At 39.3% G+C, this 23,325-nt stretch overlaps 2 protein-coding genes across 2 annotated transcripts; both read right to left on the minus strand.

Moving 5' to 3' along the window:
• Positions 1 to 1,373: 1,373 nt before the first annotated feature.
• Positions 1,374 to 20,875, minus strand: LOC311055802 (zinc-binding protein A33-like; the record flags this gene model as incomplete). Its single annotated transcript, XM_084072071.1, has 5 exons — positions 20,826 to 20,875; positions 9,596 to 9,645; positions 5,090 to 5,159; positions 4,204 to 4,252; positions 1,374 to 2,887 (listed from the first exon to the last, which is right to left on the minus strand). The coding sequence occupies exon 5, from the start codon at positions 2,796 to 2,798 to the stop codon at positions 1,374 to 1,376; it is 1,425 nt and encodes a 474-aa protein (XP_083928197.1). The 5' UTR covers positions 2,799 to 2,887; positions 4,204 to 4,252; positions 5,090 to 5,159; positions 9,596 to 9,645; positions 20,826 to 20,875.
• LOC311055803 (piggyBac transposable element-derived protein 4-like) lies at positions 2,844 to 17,584 on the minus strand (the record flags this gene model as incomplete). The annotated part of the gene is made up of 5 exons (XM_084072072.1): positions 2,844 to 2,887; positions 5,090 to 5,159; positions 12,753 to 14,059; positions 14,534 to 14,632; positions 17,299 to 17,584. 5 exons carry the CDS (start codon positions 17,582 to 17,584, stop codon positions 2,844 to 2,846), a joined length of 1,806 nt encoding a protein of 601 aa, XP_083928198.1.
• Positions 20,876 to 23,325: the final 2,450 nt, after the last annotated feature.

Genomic DNA, 23,325 nt, shown 5'->3' on the forward strand with positions numbered 1-23,325 from the left:
ACAACATAATATACAAAACCACACAATCCAAGAATATTACAAATTAGTACAACAAAGGACATAATATTCTCACCTCCTGAATCTGATTTACAATATTGATTTGTAGTATTTTATATTACTTTTAATAATTTCATAAATAAAAATTTCCATTGAATGTAAATATTTCATTTTGAACACAAAGCTGGACAAGATGAACAATCTAGAATCTAGGATTACCTTATATTAAAATATATATAAACCATAAGACAAATCAAAGTGTATCAGTGGTTGATATTAAACGTATATAAAAATAAGACAAATCAAAATGTATCACTAGTTGATATTAAATGTATTTAAACATAAGATGAATCAAAGTGTATCAGTAGTTGTCCAGCAGTAAATGTTGACTAAACAAAACATAAACAGCTACTTATTCAATCTGCATTAAAACTCTTCATATGGATTTGATCCATTTCCCTCCAGAAACATGCAGGAAAGACAATTACACTAACTTCTGTCACAACATGTTTCTGAAACAAGAACATCTGAAAACCCTAAAAGCCTGATTTTCAAACACGAGGAAAATAGCTGATCTACAAGTTCACAATGCGACACATCGTGACCCGTTGTGAGCTTGTAGATTGTCTATTTTATTTATGTATTCATTTGAAAGGTTTAAAACCTTGAACTGTTCTCTTTTATTTTTCTTATTTGGTTGGGATGCCAGTCAGGTTTCTCTCTTGGCATGTAAGATTGGTCAGTTTGTTTTGTTTTGTTTTTTATTCTAAATGTTTAAATCAAACCCTATAAAATAATGCACCTGTTAAAATGCACTCTACACACTGAATAACCACATCCAATCCAATAAGAACCATACAAGCACAACAATCTGAACCAAAATAATCTTATATCCTATTTAAAGATGTTTACCAAACAATTACCACAGTCCTAAAGTCAATAGAACAAAAAATAATCTAACTCTAAATTCAACTATGGGGTTTTTGCTTTGCTTTTTTTAGTCCTGGTTTCTCACCAAAAAAACAACAAATCATGGTGAATTCTTTTCAGTTCATTTGGTGAATGCAAGCAAATCCAAACATATTTTAAACCACAACAAACAAACAGTTTAGTCAATCAATCAGTCAGTCAGTCAGTGCTGGTAAATAGAGAGCAGAGTGGATATGAAGATGATTTGATCATAGACGACTGTCACTGATGATGAATGAACACTTTGATAAAGTATTGTCTTACTTTGTCTCCCAGAGGTCTGTATGATATCCCCTCCTTTTGTCCATCTACACCAAATAGCTGAGCAAGCGTGGCTATTTCGGCTGAATGTTCATCCCCAGACTAATAGGTTTCATGTGGTTAAAGTGTTGTGTAAGTGTTGTGTATCACTGTACACAACGCTTCCTCCCAGATGGCTCTGCTTGGCAGACTTTGATATCAGTAGTTGTGTTATCACCAGCCTTTCCAACATCTATACATGGATAGAGTTTCTCAGTGAAAGTGTCTTTATAAGTGTAGATGTGAGTCATGTCTTCAGGGTCATAGAAGGACAACTCCCCCCTGTCATAGTCCAGCTGAACTCTGATCCTCTGAGGATTCCTCTTCAACAGGAAGGTTTTTGCATGGCCATTCATGTACTTCCCACTTTTCTGACATAAACACCAGAATCCATTTTCTGGTGAGACAAATGTCTCTCCCTTCCTGTCAACAGACTCTATAGCCAAACCTAAATTCCAGTCAGAATGATCTCCAACCTCTACCTCCCAGCTGTGTTTTCCTGAACTGAAACCCTCTGAACCCAGAACTCTGGCATACTTAGTGAACCTCTCTGGGTTGTCAGGAAGCTGCTGCTCTGTGTCTGCACGTCTCACACTGGTCAGGTCTTCAGACAGACAGAGCCAGCGGGATGCTGTGTTTGGATCCAGAATGATAGGAGTGAACTTGACCCTCTCCTTCATCTTCTCCGACACTCTGAAAGTCAGGTTTTCCAGGTGTTTGGCCACGTCTAACAGAGCTCCAGAGACAAGCTGTGGTTCTGACAGTTTACACTGGACTCTGGCGCTGGTCTGAGTGTGTTTATAACTGCTGAGAAATGACACACTGGGTTTCTGCAGTTCTTGTTCTACAGCAGAGATGCTGTCTGCGAGAGAGGAGATCTGCTCCTGAATGATCTTCATCTCTCTGCTGACAACGTTCCCCTTCTGCTCCTCTTCCTCCCTCAGAGCTGCCAGTCTGTCCTTCTCTTCCTCTCTCAGGAACTGGTGGATCTTTTCAAACTCTACTTTGATCTGTTTCTCTGTGGTCACCACCTGCTTCTTGTTGTGTTGAACCACTTCATTGTATGTTTTTTCAACCTTTTTGTATTTGTTCCTCTTGTCCTGTAGAGACTTGAGGTCAGGCGTCAGTTGGTCCTTCAGGTTATTGACTGCTTGTCCAATAGGAAGCAGTGTGTGACCACTGGGGTGAGGGAAGTCACAGAAATGACACACAGCTCTCTGTTCTTCCTCACAGAAAAGTTTAGGCTCCTCTGTATGTTTACTACACAACACCTTGACTTCCTCCTCACATGACTCAGCTTTCTGTCTCTCAACATAAAAGTCAGCTAGTTCTTTAAGTTTAAAGTCAATAACTGAACCCTTTGATGCTTTTCTCTTACAAATAGGACAGTTCTTGTTCTCAGTTTGTTCCCAGAATTTCTTCAAGCAGTTGGAGCAGAAGCTGTGATGACAGCTCAGAGATACCGGGTCTCTGAAAGTCTCTGAACACACATAGCAGTTCAGGTAACGTTCAAGGAAAGTTTTCTCTGCCATTTCCTTTGGTTTGCAAAGTGTCTTTAAATAACACGACTCACCAGTTCACATCCACATCAACTCACTGATCAGAGAGTCTCCAAACAGTGCTGTAGAGAAAACAAAAGTTATGTTGTTCAATAAGTGTGATTTTCTCCAGTATTTGCTTCAGTATAAAAGTATCCTTCAATGAATGACCAGATTAAACACTTTACATTCCCCTAACAGTTTTATAAACCTGTATCGTTGTGTATACATCTTACAGCTTAAAATTGCATCACAGCAAAGTGTAGCAATGATAACATTTACCTCATCGGTAAGTTATCTTACCGTGTTTACCACGTATAACCTATATTTAGTTGAACGTTTTTCCCAGGGTCTACACTAAATATCTTTGCTGAAAATAGCTGATCTACAAGCTCATGCATCGCAACGCAATGCTTTGCGAGCTTGTAGATCGTCTGTTTTCGGCAAGGTTCCCTCCTGAATAGGGATAGGGTCAAAGTGGTTAATGGGTTAATTGTAAAAAAAGAATCATTACTGTTTGATACATCAACATTGTAATGATGGTACCTTACAGAACTTTTTATATCGTATTGTGTTTCTTATAAACCCTTAGTATTCTATACCTACCCTAAAAGTATTCATTTATACAATTATGAAAGCATATATTTTTTATACTTTATTGATAAATAAAGTAAATATATAAAGAATGGTGATCCTGCAATAACATGTTAACAGTAGAATAGGATGTGCAACAGTTCTACACAGTTGACTGAAAGACATTGAGAGTTCATTGTGTGTGTGTGTGTGTGTGTGTGTGTGTGTGTGTGTGTGTGTGTGTGTGTGTGTGTGTGTGTGTGTGTGTGTGTGTGTGTGTGTGTGTGCAAATAATAAGCTGACACCTGTCATGTACTTGGTCAGAAAAAACTGTAAGAGTTAAGATCTATGGAATGTTAGTATTTAAAAGTTCTATAAATCATAAATATTACACCTAATGTCAGACAGTTGGAACATCTCATATACAGAGCATCAAAACAATCCATAATGTTGCTTTAGTTTTCATAATTAATAATTTCAATGAACATGACTTTTTTCAGGAAGTTTTTGAAGTGATGGTGATTGATTATATACTGTATATAATTTGTAAGCCTATACTGAACTTTGAATGTACACAAAACTACACAAAGCTAAATGGCTACAGTCTCTCTACTTGGTATTTCAACAGCTCAACACTGTCCTTCAGTTAGCTTGATTTGATCATTCTGCTGTCCCACCATGTGATTTGTTCTTTACAGTAGTTTAATGTTGAGATATTCCAATAGATGGTGATCATGTATCACCTGACAGAAAGAGAGTACACAGGAACATTCAAGAAGTTGTTCTCTGCCATTTCCTTTGTTTTATAAAGTGTATAAATACTCACCAATTCACATCCAACTTCAACTCAGTGATCAGTAAGTCTCCAAACAGTGCTGTAGAGAAAACATGTTCTGTGCTCAGGGTTTCTGCTCAAGTTTTCAAGTGTGATTTTCTCCATCAGTATAAAAACTATCCTTCAATGACATGATTTAACCATTCATAATCTCTTCAATGTCCTGTACACATGTATTGTTGTGTATAAATTGTACAGCTTGCAATGGCATCATCAAAGTTCAACAATGATAACACTTACTTCCAATTATCTTACCCACTTAAATCCTATACTTAGTTTACCGAATTCTCATGGGCTGCACTCAATATCTTCCCATACAATAGCCGATCTATAGGCTGTGTGTGTCACAACGCATGTGCATGTGTTTGTCACAAATAATAATCTGATACCGTCATGTACTCGGTCAGAAGAATATGAAACTAGATTTCAATGTCTTGCGTAGGCCTATATGTGCATGTGTGATATGATTTATATTTAATTTATTCAGTTTAATGTTCAGAAATAATTGATGTTCCAGGTGAAAAAAGGGAATAAAAAACTGATGAGGCAGAGCAAGGGAAAAACTATTCTACTGTATGTGTAAAAAGTTGACATAGCTCAATCTTTACAACATATAAATTAGATCAGATATCATTCATTTAATTTTGTGTTAGACTGATGGTCATGTTTTTAGTAAAGTTCTATAGACTATTCTGTTCTAATTTTGTTTGGCCTCATCCCCTCCAGACCCCCCACCCACTAGGCTCTGTACCTCACTCAAAAAGTACTAAATATCTCCAGTCTTTCTACTTACAGTGAATATCTACAGTGTATTTCAACACACTCAACACTGTCCATCAGTTAGCTTGGTTTGATCATTCTGCTGTCATAAACATACCATGTGATGTGTTCGCTACAGTAGTTTTAATGTTGAGAGATTCCACTAGATGGCGGTCATCATCAGCCTCCTGAGACAGAGAGAGAGAAAGACACATAGAATGGATGAAGACACAAGACACTGTGTGAGAAATACAAAGTTAAACACAATATGAATGTAATGCATTCTCATCTGAGAAAAACATTAGAACTCTGTATACAATATAAATCGATGTGGTTTCTGGTTCAGGCCTTACTTGTCAGAACCACCCAGGACCCCAATAAAAACATGTGTGTTATTATTTTAACAATCATTTTAACATCGTACCACTGTACTGTTTACAAACTGTTAATAAAGTATTCAATCAATCAATCGAAAGGAGTCCTGTGTGTTCATGGTCCTTGTCTGTAGACTAAAGGGCCATTCACACTGAGCACTATCGTCATTAAAAAAAATCGTTCTAGTCAACCGGTCAAGTCAAGTGGATGGCATAGTTCACACCAACTATAAAATAAAATACAATGGTGAACAATTTATAATTCAGGCATTTAGCAGACGCTCTTAATCCAGAGCAATTTACAGTAAGCAAGGACAACACAAGGTAATACATCAAATGCATAGAAATTGTAATCTAGGATCAGTAAACCAAGAACCTATCATCAGTCTAACAGTAGAATGTCCGAAACAAATCTGTAATCTGAACGATATAATTATAGTTATCGTTACTTACAGTGCTCAGTGGAACAGCCTTACTAACAGCTTAAAGGGTTAGTTCAGATTTTTTTAGTAATTTTTGACTAATGTTTGTGTCCTGAATCACTGCACTGCGGCAGCCTACTCACGCACAAAATATATGACACAAAAAATAGTACCATGTGACAGAGGGGTCGAAATTGAACAAAACCTGCTCTATATGGTAGAAATAGGTCAACAATACAAATGACGCTAGTTTTTTAAATTAATTTATTTTTAATGAGTGGCCCCCACCAAATCTACTAATCTACCGGAACTACTTCATATTCATCAGAACCGGACCATAACTCTGACCACGGGACTCGGGCAATCAATTAATACCTTTGCAACCACTACATTAATGGTAAGTATTTCCTACAGAAAATACTCAAAAAATCTGAACTAACCCTTTAAGGACATGCATACCCTGCACTCTTTAAGACTAAAAACCTTTTTACACAGAAAGGCTTTTTTTGTGGAAAGGTGTCAACTCCTCCTACTGGCTATAACAAGTCTTAACATGTAGAGGCTCATTGTTTTAAGTTATATTAAATCAAATAGATGAATAATGGAATGATGGCTGGAGCTCAAATGTTGAAGAAAGACTCATGGTGTAAAGTCTTCTGTACTGTTTAGTGACTATATTTGTCTCATTATGTTTTCATTCTGCTTGACTGAACATTGTCCTTTCTCAGAGTAAACTGAGATCATAGTCTGGTCAGGAAAGACAGGAGAACGTGAGTGCATGACCCAGGATCAGCTGAGACAAGTACTTATTGTTGTGGTATGTGGTCAGTAATCCACCAGGGCCCCATAAGTATTTTTTAAGTTATGTAACAGTATGGCACTGTAGTAAGTTGCACAGTAGCTGTTAACTGGGGAAACAAATACTTAATGTTTAAATAAAAAGACAGTAATATAGTCTCTGTCTGATCACAGTAGTTACACCATGGCTGATGACAAACACTGTAGAGCACCCATGATTTATAAACTACCACACTAGTACTAATGCCCCTTCCTCTATAAACTATACCACCAACACACATTCTATGCCCTTTCCTCTATAAACTACCACCCTAACATACGGTACATTCTAATGCCCCTTCCTCTATCAGTTGTTCAATCCTGTTACTTTCAGTTGAGGAACATTGCAAAAATCAAGCCATTCCTGTCAGCCCCCGATCTCGAAAAGGTCATTCATACTCTCATATCATCACGCCTTGACTACTGCAACTCCCTCTACTCTGGCCTTAGCAAGAAAGTCACATCCCGCCTGCAAATGATACAGAACTCTGCTGCTAGATTACTTACGAATACGAGAAAACAAGACCTATCACACCCATACTAGCCCTTCATTGGCTGCCTGTGAGCTCCAGGAGTGATTTTAAAATGTTACCTATTACTTATAAAGCCCTGCGTGGGCTGGCCCCTATTTATATCTTTGATATGCTGTCCCCTCCTAAGTCTGAGCGGCCCTCAGACTTAGGAGGTACCTCCTCCTGGAGGTACCAAATACTAACCTAGTAACCCGGGGTGATCGGGCCTTCACCGCCCGGACACCTAGGCTGTGGAACAAAATGCCGGTGCAGCTGAGGTCAGCACCACCCGTGCCTCTGTATAAGTCACTACTGAAAACCTACCCTCTACACCAGGGGTGGCAAACTCATTTTGGGGTGAGGGCCGGATTGGTCAAATGGTGACTTGATGGGGGCCGGAACCAGTTGCGGGCGCACATGCGCGCTCTCACGCACTCAGACACTGCTACTAACTATGCATATCACTTTTTTATATTGTTTTAATAAATGTATTAAGAAGAATAGCTACTTTAATTATTGACATTAAAAACAAACAATGCAATTTGTAATAATAATAATAATAATAATAATAAACCATTTTAAGTAGAATAATTCAATTTGAAGTGGGTGGTTAAATAATTAGATTAGAAATGCTCTGTTATATCCACAAAAAATGCAACACTTATCATAACTATAATCCATAGATCAGTTATTTAAAGAATATTTTTAGAATTATTTATTTAATATTGTGTAGTAATAATACAATATGTCTCAAACCCTTAGCATGCCATACAGTTGCAAATTAAATAAATATGATTTCAAGAAATTAAAACTAACATTGAATAGCCTAACAAAAGGCAATATAATGTCTGCAGTTCAGGCCTGGAATTTCGTCATTTTAGGGGCAAGGCCACTTGGCCTTTGGTGTTGTAATTTTGGCTATTTAAATAATAATAGAAAAGGAACATACAAGATTTCCAACGATAATATATAGCCAATATATGGTTCTGTATCAGTATATGAGTCAGTTTTTGCAGATTTCATTCTAATTGGCTACTATGCCTGCATATGAATTTCATGGGCCTGTTGGTCACCCTGGCTTGGCGGAGATATGCCCTGTTGCGCACTTTCCGCACAGCAACAGCAGGTGAAAGCAATTGACTTAAACTGGGCTGTGTTGCGCGCGCGCGCACACACACACACACACACACACACACACACACACACACACACACACACACACACACACACACACACACCGACACACACACACCGACACACACACACACACACAGTCAAGCGTTCACAGCTGGTGTTAATTATTACCCCGGGGTGTGGGGAGGAATGCAGCCACTCTCTACTCCTCCAAATGAGAGACGCAACTGGTATATACTTCTCCAAACAACGGTGTTTTACCGGATTTGTGATGCTGTTGAACAAGCGCTCTCTCCAGTACAGGTAGAGTTGAATGGTGATGGTCCTCTATATGTTAATGACCTTGGCTGTGGCTTCACGGCTTGTCCATTGCTCTCACATAACAAGTTTGTCCAGTATTCAACCCCCAGGCAGCCTCAGTAAGGAACTGGCGGGTGCTGGCGTTTTTTTCTGCCTTTTTTTTTTCTCTCGTTTTTTTTCCCATTAGAGGTAGTATTAAATGCCGTTTTTTTAAATCACCTCGCGGGCCAGATTTGACGACGTCGCGGGCCGGAATTGGCCCGCGAAACACCAGTTTGCCACCCCTGCTCTACACTAAGTGTTTTTCTTAACAGTTTTTATATGACTGTACACACCCTAATGTTGTTATTTGTTTAATCAAACTGTTTTTCTATTTTTTGTTTTGCTTTGTTGTTTTTTTAAACCTTGCTCTGTTCAGCACTTTGTAACTTTGTTTGGAAAGGTGCTATAGGCCTACAAATACAATTCATTATCATTATCATTATATAAACTACCACACTAACACACATTCTAATGCCCCTTCCTCTATAAACTACCACACCAGCACACATTCTAATGCCCCTTCTTGAGGTGAGTCAAATAGTCAAATCATTTGGTGGGTAGACTAGTGTTACAAAGAGAGTTCAGTAAAATGGAATCCATCCTATCGTGACAAAGAAAAGTATTTTTGAAGACGATATCTTGACAACATCTATCTATCTATCTATCTACCATCTTGGTTTGATCTTTAAAAAAAAACATGGCCGCAGTGGGTTTACACTTAATCTAGGGTTTACATTTAAACTAATCTATGATGATAGACAATGGTGAGGAAAAAGCTGTTAAAACAGTTACATGGAATAACACAAAACACACTCACTGAGTGCAAAGGGGACACTGGTTCTTAATTTTTCTATAACCATTTTACAAGAAATTCGATTTTTGTTCTGGGACAAAAATCACAAAAATGCTTTTGTAAAAGTCAATTCCAATTGAAAATCTAATTATACTAAGATCCCCAGACCGTCCTTTGTTTTGTAAAGTATCTTTAAATAACAAGACTCACCAGTTCAACATCCAACTTCAACTCAGTGATCAGTGAGTCTCCCAACAGTTCTGTAGAAAACACGAGCGATTCTGTCAGAATTTCGTTTTCAAATTTTCATTTGCTTGATTATAGAACATATGAATGAGGATTAAATCGTTTATATTTAGCTTAATATCCTGAAATTGTATTGTATTGTAGAGATCTTACAGCTTGCAAAGGCATCAAAGCTCAGTTCATCAGTGATATGATTTACTTTGTACCTTGTACGGTAAATTAGTTAATTATTATCCATGCCAGCCTTACAGGCGGTGAGGTGGAGATTATATTTAATTCTACAGTATGTTGTTATATTGAGTAGTCAATCATTAATGTCAATCATTAATATTTAATACTAACATACATACATATCATTGTAATTATGGTACATTATAGAAGTTATATGTTGTATTGTGATTCTTATTTATTCATCTTATTTATAAACACTGTATAATGTATTCAGAAGTATTTTTTTCTGTTAAATCTGCTTTCCCTGGAATTAAAGCAGAAAAAGTAATGATAGAAAGAGATCTGGAATAATACGAAAACAGTAGAAGGTGTCAAAGTCTGCAGTTCCACAGAGCTGTAAAGACGTCAGATTTCAGAGTTTGTGTGTGTGTGTGTGTGTGTGTGTGTGTGTGTGTGTGTGTCCACTTGCATGGGTTTGTCACAAATAATTAGCTGACACCTGTCATGTTTGATCTTCTAATATTGGTGATATGATTTATATTTCATTTATTTAATTCCAGGAGTAAAAAAAAGCCAAAGCAAGCAAGAGAAAAACTATACTGTTTGTGTAAAAAGGTAATAGAGCTCAATACAAAATATAAATCGTATCACATAATATTCGGTAGAGCAGCATTTCATTTTGTGTTCGCCTGATGATCATGTTTGTAAAACTGTCTAAGAGCCTAAAAGTCTAAAAGTGGCATTTCTTCATTGGCCCAATCTGAAATACCCGTTTTGTTTAATGACTCTAGAGATACTGTGTATTGATTTGCGGGATTTTTGGACAAAATCTGTAGGAGTACTGTCAAAAAATGTGTTTTGCACAAATCGGCCTCCTGGTAGCGCCCATTTGAAAAATGTTGGGCAGAGGTTCTGCTGTGGCATCCAGGGAGTGTGTGTGTACAGTTTTGCTGCGATCAAGCCAATGGTGCCAGAGATTAGGGGCGCTATTCCATGGTGAATTCGATTAAACCGCTAATTACTGATTTAGGACTAGGCAAGAGGCGTTCCCCCGCAAATTCTGGTATTCTCTGGTACCCCCCTCACCCGCCAAACACCTGTGCTACCCCTTACATTATGCATAGGTGTGGTTTGGTCGTTACATTGATAAAACCAATCACCGTGCCAGAAGCCATTGCCTTTAACACATTGGGTGCCAGAGGTTTTTTAAAATGATGTACACTGAGTGCCAGCATTTTCAAGCTTTCTGGCTCATCTTTCAAGGACCACAGAATACTCTGTGCTATTGCTATATAAACACCAAATATCTCAAAATAAAGATTGGACTCTCTACTTTTTACCAGAAAAAAAAGTGAGTCGATAGCATGTTCCGTTCTTGAGATATTGGCTGTTGAATAAAGCTTGATTTCACCAAAATCAGCACCTTTTCTTTAGAAACAGAGTTATGGCCGTTTTAGTAAAACTTTTTTTTTCTCTTTTCATTTTTTTTTGGAAAAATAATTTGACATTTATTTTTGCCTTCAGTGACAGTAGTCATCTCAATAGTAGTTGCTTTAGAGAAAAGAAAAAAAAACGCTTTTGAAAATACTTTTGTGGTTCGTTTTCACTCCTATGGGTAATAACAATAGAATAATGATAGGAAACATAAAGGCTCGTTGTCACTCCAATCTCTTTGAAGTGCATCTTAGTTCAGCTTATTTCAAAGTTCTCAAATAATACATCAACTTTGGTTTCATACAAGACAGCAGCAGCATAGTAATAATAATAGAATAATTACAGAAAACATAAGAGGTTCGTTTTCACTCCAATGTATTTCAAGTGCACCTAGTTCAGCTAATTTCAATTTCAAAGTTATCAAATAACAATAAATACTACAATAACAATAAATCAAATTTCAAAGGTTCAAGATTGTACTTTATTGTTCTTTCTTGTGTACAGGTCGGATTCCAACCAGACAGCAGCAGCAGCATATGTAATAACAATATAATGACTGAAAAAAAGTTTCACTACAAGCAGCACACTTCACACTATATACAGCAGATAGTTTAGTGCAAATTCAGGCATTAGGCCACACTATATACACAGCAGATAGTTTAGTGGAAAGTAATAGTGCAAATTTAGGCATTAGGCCACACTATATACACACACACACCAGATAGTTTAGTGGAAAGTAATTGTGCAAATTTAGGCATTAGGCCACACTATATACACACACCCCAGATAGTTTAGTGGAAAGTAATTGTGCAAATTTAGGCATTAGGCCACACTATATACACACACACCAGATAGTTTAGTGGAAAGTAATTGTGCAAATTTAGGCATTAGGCCACACTATATACACACACAGCAGATAGTTTAGTGGAAAGTAATTGTGCAAATTTAGGCATTAGGCCACACTATATACACAGCAGATGAAAAGTAAAACAATTAGGCATTAGGCTCAAAATAATAACCTTCATATGATTAGTAGAAAAAATTTGCATTATGCTAAAAGTAGGCATTAGGCCAATCAATACAAAATAATAAGCAAAAATATGCATTAGGCAACAAAAAAAAAGACATTCTGTGATTCTACCACTTAGTGAGGTCCTTTTTCGAGTGGTACGATGTTGTACATTCAACATGCAAGGGGACCTTACAGCCTTTACACATCCACCTTGTGTCTCTCTTTGGGTCTCTTTTCTTGTTCTGTGATTCAGATTTTCGCATGCAAACCCTGCATGCCCTCTGAGGGGTTTTTTTCCCTTTGGTTGGAGGGTATTTGACCAGTTCATGGTCGGTCACGATCCTGTTCAGCCTGCTCTCGGGGTCTTCTTTTGGTGCCCTCCACCGTGGGTCGTGTACAGGTGGTTCAGGTGCAGGTGCCCCCCCCTCCTCCTCCTCCTCTTGGGGAGGAGGGGGGGGGGGGCTCCTCCCCAAGGCATCCGAGGTAGCCCCAGGATTTGATGACGAGGTAGATGAAGGACTTCAGGTTTTTACAGCTGGCAGTGCCCTGAGGATGTTTTGCCTTGAACAGGACAAAGGCATTGAACATGCTGATCTGAAACAGATAATTGACAAACTTTTTTGGCCACTTGCATGTCTTCCTGACAAATAGATAGTAGGCGAGATTTTGGTCCAACTTGTCGACGCCATTCATGTACTTGTTGTACTGGGCGACGCATGTTGGCTTCTGTATTTCAACCAACCGGCTGGGGGCCCTTTGTTGACCCTTCTTCTTCTTCTCCCTCCTCCACTGGGAAGCAGGGACCGTCTCATGCTGGTGGAGTGTGGTGACCATCTTCACGATCCGTTTGTCGTGCCATGCCACCACCATGACGTCGTCCGTGTGACGCATCAGGGTTGACCCAACGGGAAGCTTGGAGGTGGTCAGCTCCCTGATGGCTGGTGGCTCCCCTCTGTTCGTGCGTAGGGTCCCGCACACATGGGTCTGAAGACCAAGGAGGAGTTTACACAGCTTCACTGAATTGTAATAGTTGTCCATGAAGAGATGAAAACCATAACCTTTTAGGTCACCAAGGAGGGAAGTGATGGTGGTTGGCAGGGGCACCTTCTCCCCACAGAACGGTTTCATGTTGTACATGTACCCAGTGACAGAATCACACAAGATATAAGATTTAATGCCGTATTTGATGGGCTTAGCTGGGTTGTAAACCCTCCAAGAAAGCCGCCCTCGCCAACACAGCATTCCCTCGTCTATGCTAATGTTCTTGCCTGGCAGGAACATCTCTTGAAAGTTAGACAGCAAGGTGTTCAAGACTGTGCGGACTTTGCACAGCGGGTCCTCAGTGTGCATGGTCTCATTGTTGTCGAAATGGAGGTTACTGAGGATGAGTTGGAACCGGTTCCTGGACATGGTTTTGTGGAAGAAGGGAGTGGTTCGGATCTCATCAGTGAGCCAATAGTCTGCAATCTTTGGCTTCCCTATCAGTGCGGTGAGGAACAACAGCGCCAGGAACTGCTTCAGCTCCCCAAGAGTCAGCTCCTTCTTTCCCCATGCGTGCTGTCTGGAATGTGGCAGGGCGCTTGTAACACGTTGTTTTGCATAAATATTTGTCTGCTCCACGATGTGCTCAAGCAGCTCATCTGTGATGAGCAGCTCCAGGAAGTCCACAGGTTCTTCAGACTGCAGGTCAGCGGCCCTGCTCCGAGGACCTGGAGTCCCAGCACTGAAAGGGATGTCCTTCGGCTGCCAAGAGTCTGCTGACTCATACCACACAAGCTCATCAATTGCACCGCTACGAGGCCTGCCACCACCTGGAAATAAGAAATGCATAAGTTACCATAACATCAGGTGTCATCGCCATGCTGGCTTGTGGTGGACATTTTTGACAAAATTCTATTTTTGCCATGGACATACAATATAGACAAACACAAAGAGCTAGCCCTAAATGACCATTACAGGTCTGTAACTCTGAGTGTGTACAAATGGAACCAAATGGACCCGTAACTCGAGTTATGGGGGTCCTTGAAAATAAAATGTTCAATACATGGTGTCATAGTAAATCAGTGTCATACATATTCTGTAGAAAACCTGGAGAGTGACATTCAAGTAATTGGGTGTTATGATCAAAATAAGAACACTATAAAATGGTGTGTAAAAATGAAAAACATTTGGCACAGACAAGGCAAAGTCTTGTACGGACATATTGATGACCCCTGCATAAAATACATATTTTGTCATTTGTGTGGTAAAAGAGAGCTCAGTGTGACAACAGAAAATGTTCTTACCTCGATTACGGCTGACAGGTGGCATTACAGGTGTGTGCTCCTCCTCCTCCTCCTCCTCCTCCTCCTCCTCCTCCTCCTCCTCCTCCTCCGACTGTGTGTCTGTAATCACAGTAAAATATGAAATAGTTTGGTAAATATGATTTACAGAAAATGAAATCAACTAATTTCACCCCTGTGGACGATGGAGGATTGTACAACCCTTCTGCCAAGAGCACAAGTAATCAGAACATGGCTATACTGTCATGTTACAAGGACAAGCTGTACTATAAACAATAGCCATCAGGCCTAGCAGAGACATCTTGGCTCTACATCATGTAAACTAAAATGTATCATAGAGTAGAAAAATGAATAGAATAAGATAAACAACATAATGTACTGACAACAAGGTAACATAAGCAATCATGATAACATAATCTGATTTCGTCCACACCTTAGAATGAATACTTTTTATTCCTGTTGTAATGTCTTTACTTACCACGCTGATGATACACAGACGCCCCAACAGACGCCCCAACAGACGCCCCAACAGACGCCCCAACAGCTTCCAGCTCCTCCTCCGTGTCGGAGCCTAAGATAAAATATACTTGGTCAATATAAGTACATCAAATACATTTAGGCATAATAAACGATGTTACTATGAGATGCCTGACAGAACACATGCATTTCATTAGCTAACTAATTGTGCTTATTGGAAGTCCCTCTGGATAAGAGTGTTTATGGCTAAATAGATTTGATGTACTACACTACACATTCTATGATCCTATAGCATACTGAGACACTACACTGTCTCTGTATTCTATGATCCTATAGTTTACTGAGAAACTACACTGTCTCTGTATTCTATGATCCTATAGTTTACTGAGACACTAAGAACATATGCATCTGTCATCCCTCTGGATAAGAGTGTTTATGGCTAAATAGATTTGATGTACTACACTACACATTCTATGATCCTATAGCATACTGAGACACTACACTGTCTCTGTATTCTATGATCCTATAGTTTACTGAGAAACTACACTGTCTCTGTATTCTATGATCCTATAGTTTACTGAGACACTAAGAACATATGCATCTGTCATCCCTCTGGATAAGAGTGTTTATGGCTAAATAGATTTGATGTACTACACTACACATTCTATGATCCTATAGCATACTGAGACACTACACTGTCTCTGTATTCAGAATAGAATGTGTAGTGTAGTACATCAAATCTATTTAGCCATAAACACTCTTATCCAGAGGGATGACAGATGCATATGTTCTTAGTGTCTCAGTAAACTATAGGATCATAGAATACAGAGACAGTGTAGTTTCTCAGTAAACTATAGGATCATAGAATACAGAGACAGTGTAGTGTCTCAGTATGCTATAGGATCATAGAATGTGTAGTGTAGTACATCAAATCTATTTAGCCATAAACACTCTTATCCAGAGGGATGACAGATGCATATGTTCTTAGGTCAAGGCACCCCATAGTAAGATTACATCAAAGGAAGAAGAGCATCAAAGCTGTATTGTTTTTTTTTGTTTAGACAATTTGACCTTCTAGCTCTTTGAAGCTAGTTAGAAGGGGGGCTCGCTCACCCCCCCAAAAAAAGCAGAATATGCCATTTTGTTTACATGAACTTGTGACCGGGGAACAGGTTCAAAGGTGTTGTTGTGTTTTGTTTATCTGACATGACATTATCTCTTTGAAGCTGTCTTAGAGGGGGGGTCACCCCCCCAAAAAAAAGCAGAATAGGCCATTTTGTTTACATGAACTTGTGACCGGGGAACAGGATCAAAGGTGTTGTTGTGTTTTGTTTACATGACCTGACATTATCTCTTTGAGGGAGCTTTGCACCTGCTAAAACAAAAAAAAGCAGATCTACAAGCTCACAACTAGATTCTGGTAGTCACTAGTAGATCTGCTATTTTTTATGATTGCCACAAACAATACATAGTTTAGCCTACTGCATCTGTCATTCTGTCATTGTACATAGGCTAAATTGTCAAAATTGTCATAATCACAGATCAGAAGCATATGTATACTACAGTATACAGAATACATCATTTTCATCTCATCAGTACCAGGCTATAGTAAAGTAAATGAACCTATAACTTAGAGTTAGAATGGGAGGGTCTAGTACACAGTGAGTGTAACGGTAAGAATAGACACACTTTTCTTGCCAGGCAGACACCTCCTTTCGTATAACAGTGGCCTCTTATTCGGGCCATGGCTGCTGATTCGGGTTGCCAGGTCTTGGGATAGGAATAAGCAACCAGGTCTATGAAAACAAGCTCAAAAGCAGCCACTACATGCCAAAAGCAGAGACTATATAATATTGTCACGGCTATTTTCAACTAGGTTTCAAGTGCCACCTGGCCTATAGTTATTTGGCCACATGAAGGCTTCAAAACTGGACAATAGCCGTGAAAATCACATTCACAATAATACAATTCAAGCTGCAGATCGTCGGATTTCCCGACGTTCTCTTTCTAAACTCCAACCATGGATTGCCTTTCAATAAAACTATATTTGATAGACATACGATTCACCTACATTGTAGCCTAACAACAAGCTCACAATCGCAAGTTCGCAACCATTTTACAAGCAGCTTTACAGAAAAAAACAAGCCTATAGTGGCTTACAATAAGCAGACCTGGCAACTATTACCGTAGTCCACGATTCCATGGAAACTTTATGATAAGTTTTCTCCGTAATATCAACTAGATAACCCATCAAATACGACACAAACACGATAAAATGTATGTATTCTTACCATTGGTAGCTGGTTCCCACTCATCAGAGCCGTCATCTGAAAGGTTAGACGATGATGAGTCTTCATCGCTCCCTGAAGCAACAGGTAGATGCACATACACCGGCTTCGTTGCAAGCTCAGACACCCGGTCAGACACCCGACGAGGACGGGGCACCATGCCCGGGTCGCGGTGATCGTGGTCCTGGACCACAGACCTGGCTCCACCAGGACCCACTGGAGGTGGAATACATGGAGGCTCTGGTGGTGGTACTGTTCCACTCGTAAGGGGAGCGAAGAAGTCCCGCATTGTCCTCTGCTGTTGCGACGGACCCCCGGACGGTTGGCGCCCGCCGCGCCGCTTAGAGCCAACTAATCCTGACATATTCTACACTATAAACTACACTATAAAATAAATCTATATCTCTCACCTATAGATCTACAGTATCGCCCCTCTAAACCTACTATATAAATACTCCTTTTCTCCTCTCTATATCTTTTCGCCACTCTCCCTCACTATATCTCTCTCCACTTCTCTCCGCTAAATCTATAATAACCTCCTCGCCCTTTCTAACCAAAAAAAAAATAGCTCACTAGGCTTACAATACAATAAAAATACAATATAAACTCAACACTCAACCTCAATCTCACAATAAACTCAACACTCAACCTCACAATACAATCTCACTCTACAACTATAACTATAACCTATCTATCTATATATCTATCACTCACTCTCTCAATCAAATGTATCTATCTAATATCTATCACTCTCTCAATCAATCAATCTATCTATATATCTAAACTATAACACTATCACTATCACTAACTCAAACTCACGCTCACACTCACTCACTTGCTCTCACTCTGTCTCTCTCTCTGTCGGTCTCGGTCTCTCTCAGTCACAATGGCTCTTTACAAACAAAAGTTTGGAATGCACAGGAGGACAGCAGCCTGCAGTTCCTCCTTTTAAAGCCCAAGATTTGGTCATATGACTTCGATCACGTGTTTTTTTGCGGTTCTCCTTCATGTAGCCGCACCAAATTCAGTGAGAGGCTGCATCAAGTATCAATTTACAGTAATCCAATGAAAAGACCAAAAACCGTATATATACGGTTTTGGCACTCCACGTGAGTTTTTGAAAAACCGTATATATACGGTTTTGGCACCCAATGTGTTAAGAGAAGACTGCGCTAGCCGTCATCCCTGATCCAATATATGCTCTAGCCTATCTCCCTGTCTGCACTGTTGCCTGGTCTGATTATTATAAGCCACATTGGGCTGGCTTTCCATCATTTTTTTAAATTTTATCCAAATACGTTTTTATATTAATTTGTAGCCTATTGTGTTAACAATAAGCAACTTGATCCGGAATAGTATATGAAAGCCATTTAAAATATTTATACTATTGGTACACACCGGCTGCTCCCAAATAATTAACTACATCATGTTGCAACAACGCTCCTACAGGCAGCCATGGACCTCCCGATGGTCGACCACAGGGCTGGGCGGTGGTACACAGACATACAGTAGCATATGGCTCTAATAAATTGGCCAGTTTTAGGAAAGGTCAATATGTACTCACGTTGGCTGTTATTGTTCTATTTCCACCATTCTAATGGATTCCAGGGGTGTGTAAAGTAGCTCCATAGTTTCCTCTGAAGTGACGCAGTTAAAGTTAACTTACGTATTGTCCCCGTTATCTTTCATCATCCACCTTTGTTCAGTAATCCCGAACAGAGCTACACTTTAAGTTTACATCAATCATAGCCTCTCAAACCCAGATACATTGCTGCGATGCGTATGTGCGTCGCCTACCTACCCAAAATAACAGACATATAAGATATCAACGCGCTGCGTCATGTCGTGTCGACAGCTTACAGATCTGTTATTTTGGGCAGCATAAACAATGAGTCGCGATCCAGCAGCGCATGAATGAAACACTAAACCAAAAACATTACATTACGTGGTCAACAACATACTAGACATGTAACTTATTGGAGCTTTTAATGCAGTGGTTCTCAACCTGTGGGTCGAGACCACAATGGAGCTCCCAACGCCTGGCGAGCTTGTAGATCTGCTATTTTCACAATATTTATCTGTGGAACCGAGTCAAACAAAATGGGGGGAGGTCCCCAGTTCAAATATGGTTATTTGGGGGGGGCGATGGCCTGAAAAGATTTACGTGGGGAATATAATAGTAATATAATATATAATATATAATATAATATTCACCGCAGCTGAGTTTAACGAGACAGCAGCCAAAATGAAAATCACAGATGATCGATCATCTTATAAAAAAATTAAGTGCTTAAGATTTTAGCCCAAACCCAACGGGACCTGACCCGGCCCGTCTGTACCAAGAGTATATGAAAGCCATTAAAAATATTTAATACTATTCTTACACAGCTGCTAAGCAGCTAGTAATCACCATAGCGCAAAAGTAGGTAAAATCAATCAATCAGCCAGCTGTTTTCTGTCACTGCGCAGCACTCTTTAAAGTTTAAACCAACATGACAGAATGGATCTTCAGACAAATTGGATTATTTCTTCAAATGACAACAGCAGGCAGCGGGCAGTACGAGGTAACATTGGATGTGATTTCTCCATGCAACTCTTTCCCATCAAACAAAGTAATCCAAACTTATCTTACTTAACCATATTTTGTACTGCTTATTTTGCTTGTTAAAAGCATGATTTTATTAAGACATGACAGCAATATGGAAAAAACGAAAATATCTCAATTTAAAATATATTTCATAGAATAACCGAATATAATGTTTTAAATGGTTATAGGGCCAGTGTATATATTTATATAGCCTATTTGCTCCATGCTGTTTTTTAAATAAAACGTAGACTGTTGGAATAGGGTAGAATGACTCCTGTTAACGAATTACCAAGATTTAATGAGAAAAAAGCCTTCTTTAGAAAATTGACTGACGGGCTGGTCTGGCCCTAATTTGTCAATTATTAGTCGAGCCAGGCTGAAAAAATATTTAGGGGCTATGAAAGCTAGTTTGAAGTGCTCATGTGGCCTTATAGTCGCTTCTTTTTGTTTTCATAGACCTGTGGTTGCTTATTTCTAGCCAAGGCTGGCAACACGGCTCATGGTCCAACGCACAAAGCCATTGCAGTGTCTGCGTGCACTTGGCGGGTGGTTTTAGAAACCGGCGGGTGCTTTTATAATCCACTACCCCCCCCCCCAAAGCCGTACCCATGTGTGTCTGCAGAATGGCAACTTGGGGTATATAGCAACAACACGCCCACAGGCACGCCTCCACGCGCAAATAACGGAGTCGGCATAATGGGGGATGGGTAGAGCAGGTGCTAGAATAACGTATTGGGGCAGCGCAGCTCCATTACCCGTATTTAACAGGTTTAGGGTAACGTTTAGGGGTTTAGCGGGCTGCAGAATAGGGCGGTAGCTGTCCACAGACGGAGGGGGGCGACGGTCACACACACGGACACACACACACACACACACACACACACACACACACACACACACACACACACACACACACACACACACACACATAACAAATACTCACCAATTCACATCCAACTTCAACTCAGTGATCAGTGAGTTTCCAAACAGTGCTGTAGAGAAAACACATGTTCTATGCTCAGGGTTTCTTCTCAAGTTTTCAAGTGTGATTTTCTCCATCAGTATAAAAACTATCCTTCAATGACAAGATTAAAACATTTATATTCTTTTCAATAAATGGTAAATGGTGCATTTATATAGCGCTTTTATCCAAAGCGCTTTACAAAGATTGTGCATTACATACACCCATTCACAGTTCATACACACACACATGCACACACCAATGGCAGAGGAAACCATGCAAGGCACCTGCAACCTGCTCATCGGGAGCAATTAGGTCAATGTCTTGCTCAAGGACACTTCGACACTAACTCTGAGGGAGCCCGGGATCGAACTGGGAACCTTGTGGTTTCCAGTTCACTCTACCCTGAGCCACTGTCGCCCTTAATGTCCTGTACACATGTATTTGTTCTGTATAAATCGTACAGCTTGCAATGGCATCACATCAAAGTTCAACAATGATAACATTTACTTCCAATTATCTTAACCACTTAAATCCTATACTTAGTTGATCGAATTCCCATGGGCTGCACTAAATATCTTGTCAAAAATAGCCGATCTATAGGCTGTGTGTGTCACAACGCATGTGTTTGTCACAAATAATAAGCTGATATGTTATGTACTCGGTCAGAATAATATGAAACGAGATTTCAATGTCTTGTGTATGTGCATGTGTGATATGATTTACATTTAATTTATTCAGTTTAATGTTCAGAAACAATTGATGTCCAAGTGAAAAAATGGAAGAAATATTCTACTGTTTGTGTAAAAAGTTAACATAGCTCAATCTTTACAAAATATAAATTTGATCAGATCATTCTATCGTAGAGCAGCATTTAATTTTGTGTTAGCTTGATGGTCATGTTTTTACAACTGTCTAAGAGTAAAGTTCTGTAGACAATTATATTACAATTCAAATAAATGTAACAATAAATGTTCTGGTTTTGTTTGGCCTCATCCCCTCCAGACCCCCCACCCACTAGGATCTGTACCTACAGTATACACTGAACTATTTGATTTCACTCACAACTTAGTAAATGGCTACAACAAATATCTACAGTGTATTTTGCTTTGATCATCATTATTCTGCTTTCATAAACATACCATTTGATGTGTTCTTTACAGTAGTTTTATGTTGACAGATTCCACTAGATGGCGATCATTAGCCACCTGAGAGAAGGAGAGAGAATGACACAGAGATAGAAGGATGGATGAAGACAAAATGTGAGACATACAAACTTAAACAAACATATTAATATAATGTATTCCCATTGGAGACAATCCTGAAACATTAGAACCATGTACACAATATAAATCTTTGTGGTTTCTGGTTCAGTCCTTACTTAATGAATTGAATAATGAATGAATACTTGAATTGAATACACAGGACCACAATGGAAACAAGCCCCTAGGGCTTTTCGTGTGTGTGTGTGTGTGTGTGTGTGTGTGTGTGTGTGTGTGTGTAAACCGTACCTATAATGCATCATTCAGAAATCAGAAGGACAAAACATTCTGTATGGCTGGATTTTTTAGTGCATTATTATAAATCTGGTGTCCTATAACTTGCCAAACAAAACCTGGGTCAGACTTGACACATGATGTGAATAATCCAATGAGCATTACACATAACAAGCCTACAAGATGTGTAGTTTTTATAAAGTGCTTCAGTTCAACTACAATCATTCTGGAAAAAGGCTCCCTCAACACATGGCAGAATGTGGGAACAGAAAAATGTAGACTATAACAAAATAACATTTCAAATAGCCTATTAATATTGTTCAAATCAAAACAGAATCCTGTATTTGACTTTTATATCCATTTGACCAATATATCAACGGTCCATGGTCCTTGTCTGTAGACTTTAATTGTAGAATATTTTGCAGTAGAAATGTCACACAGTGTCAGATACAAGTTGATACTGTATCATGAGAGTTTATATTGCCTGGTTAGACTTAGTGGTGAGCTGGGCGGGCAGAGAGAGAGAGGGGGAGAACTGATAACACATGCCATTGCCACAACTTCATTAGAAAAGAATGTAGGTACATGAAAAAGTAATATGTTACATTCAGTGTCTTATGAAAGCAGACTGATTCATTCCACCAAAGCAAAGGCTGCACATCAGATCTGAATGTGTGTCCTGCATGCCAGGGCCGGCCCTTCCTGCATGTCCACAACTAAAGACTGTCAATACTCTTAAAGTCATAACTGTGACTTTAACTTTCTTCAGGTTATTGATTGTTTGTTCTAGGAAGCAGCTTGTGACACACAAGCTGTAAACTGTTCATCAGTTTACGCTACTCTGGATATTTAGGCCTACAATACAACATGCTGTGTAGTAGCCCTGAAACATGACTGTCATACCATGACAGTCATGGACCCACTTGGTCCTGGTTTTCGATTTGTTTTTACATTTACTGTACAACTCTCACATGTACATACTACAT

Source organism: Gymnoscopelus microlampas (genome assembly GCF_963454915.1).
Source record: "Gymnoscopelus microlampas genome assembly, chromosome: 11".
NCBI lineage: Eukaryota > Metazoa > Chordata > Actinopteri > Myctophiformes > Myctophidae > Gymnoscopelus > Gymnoscopelus microlampas.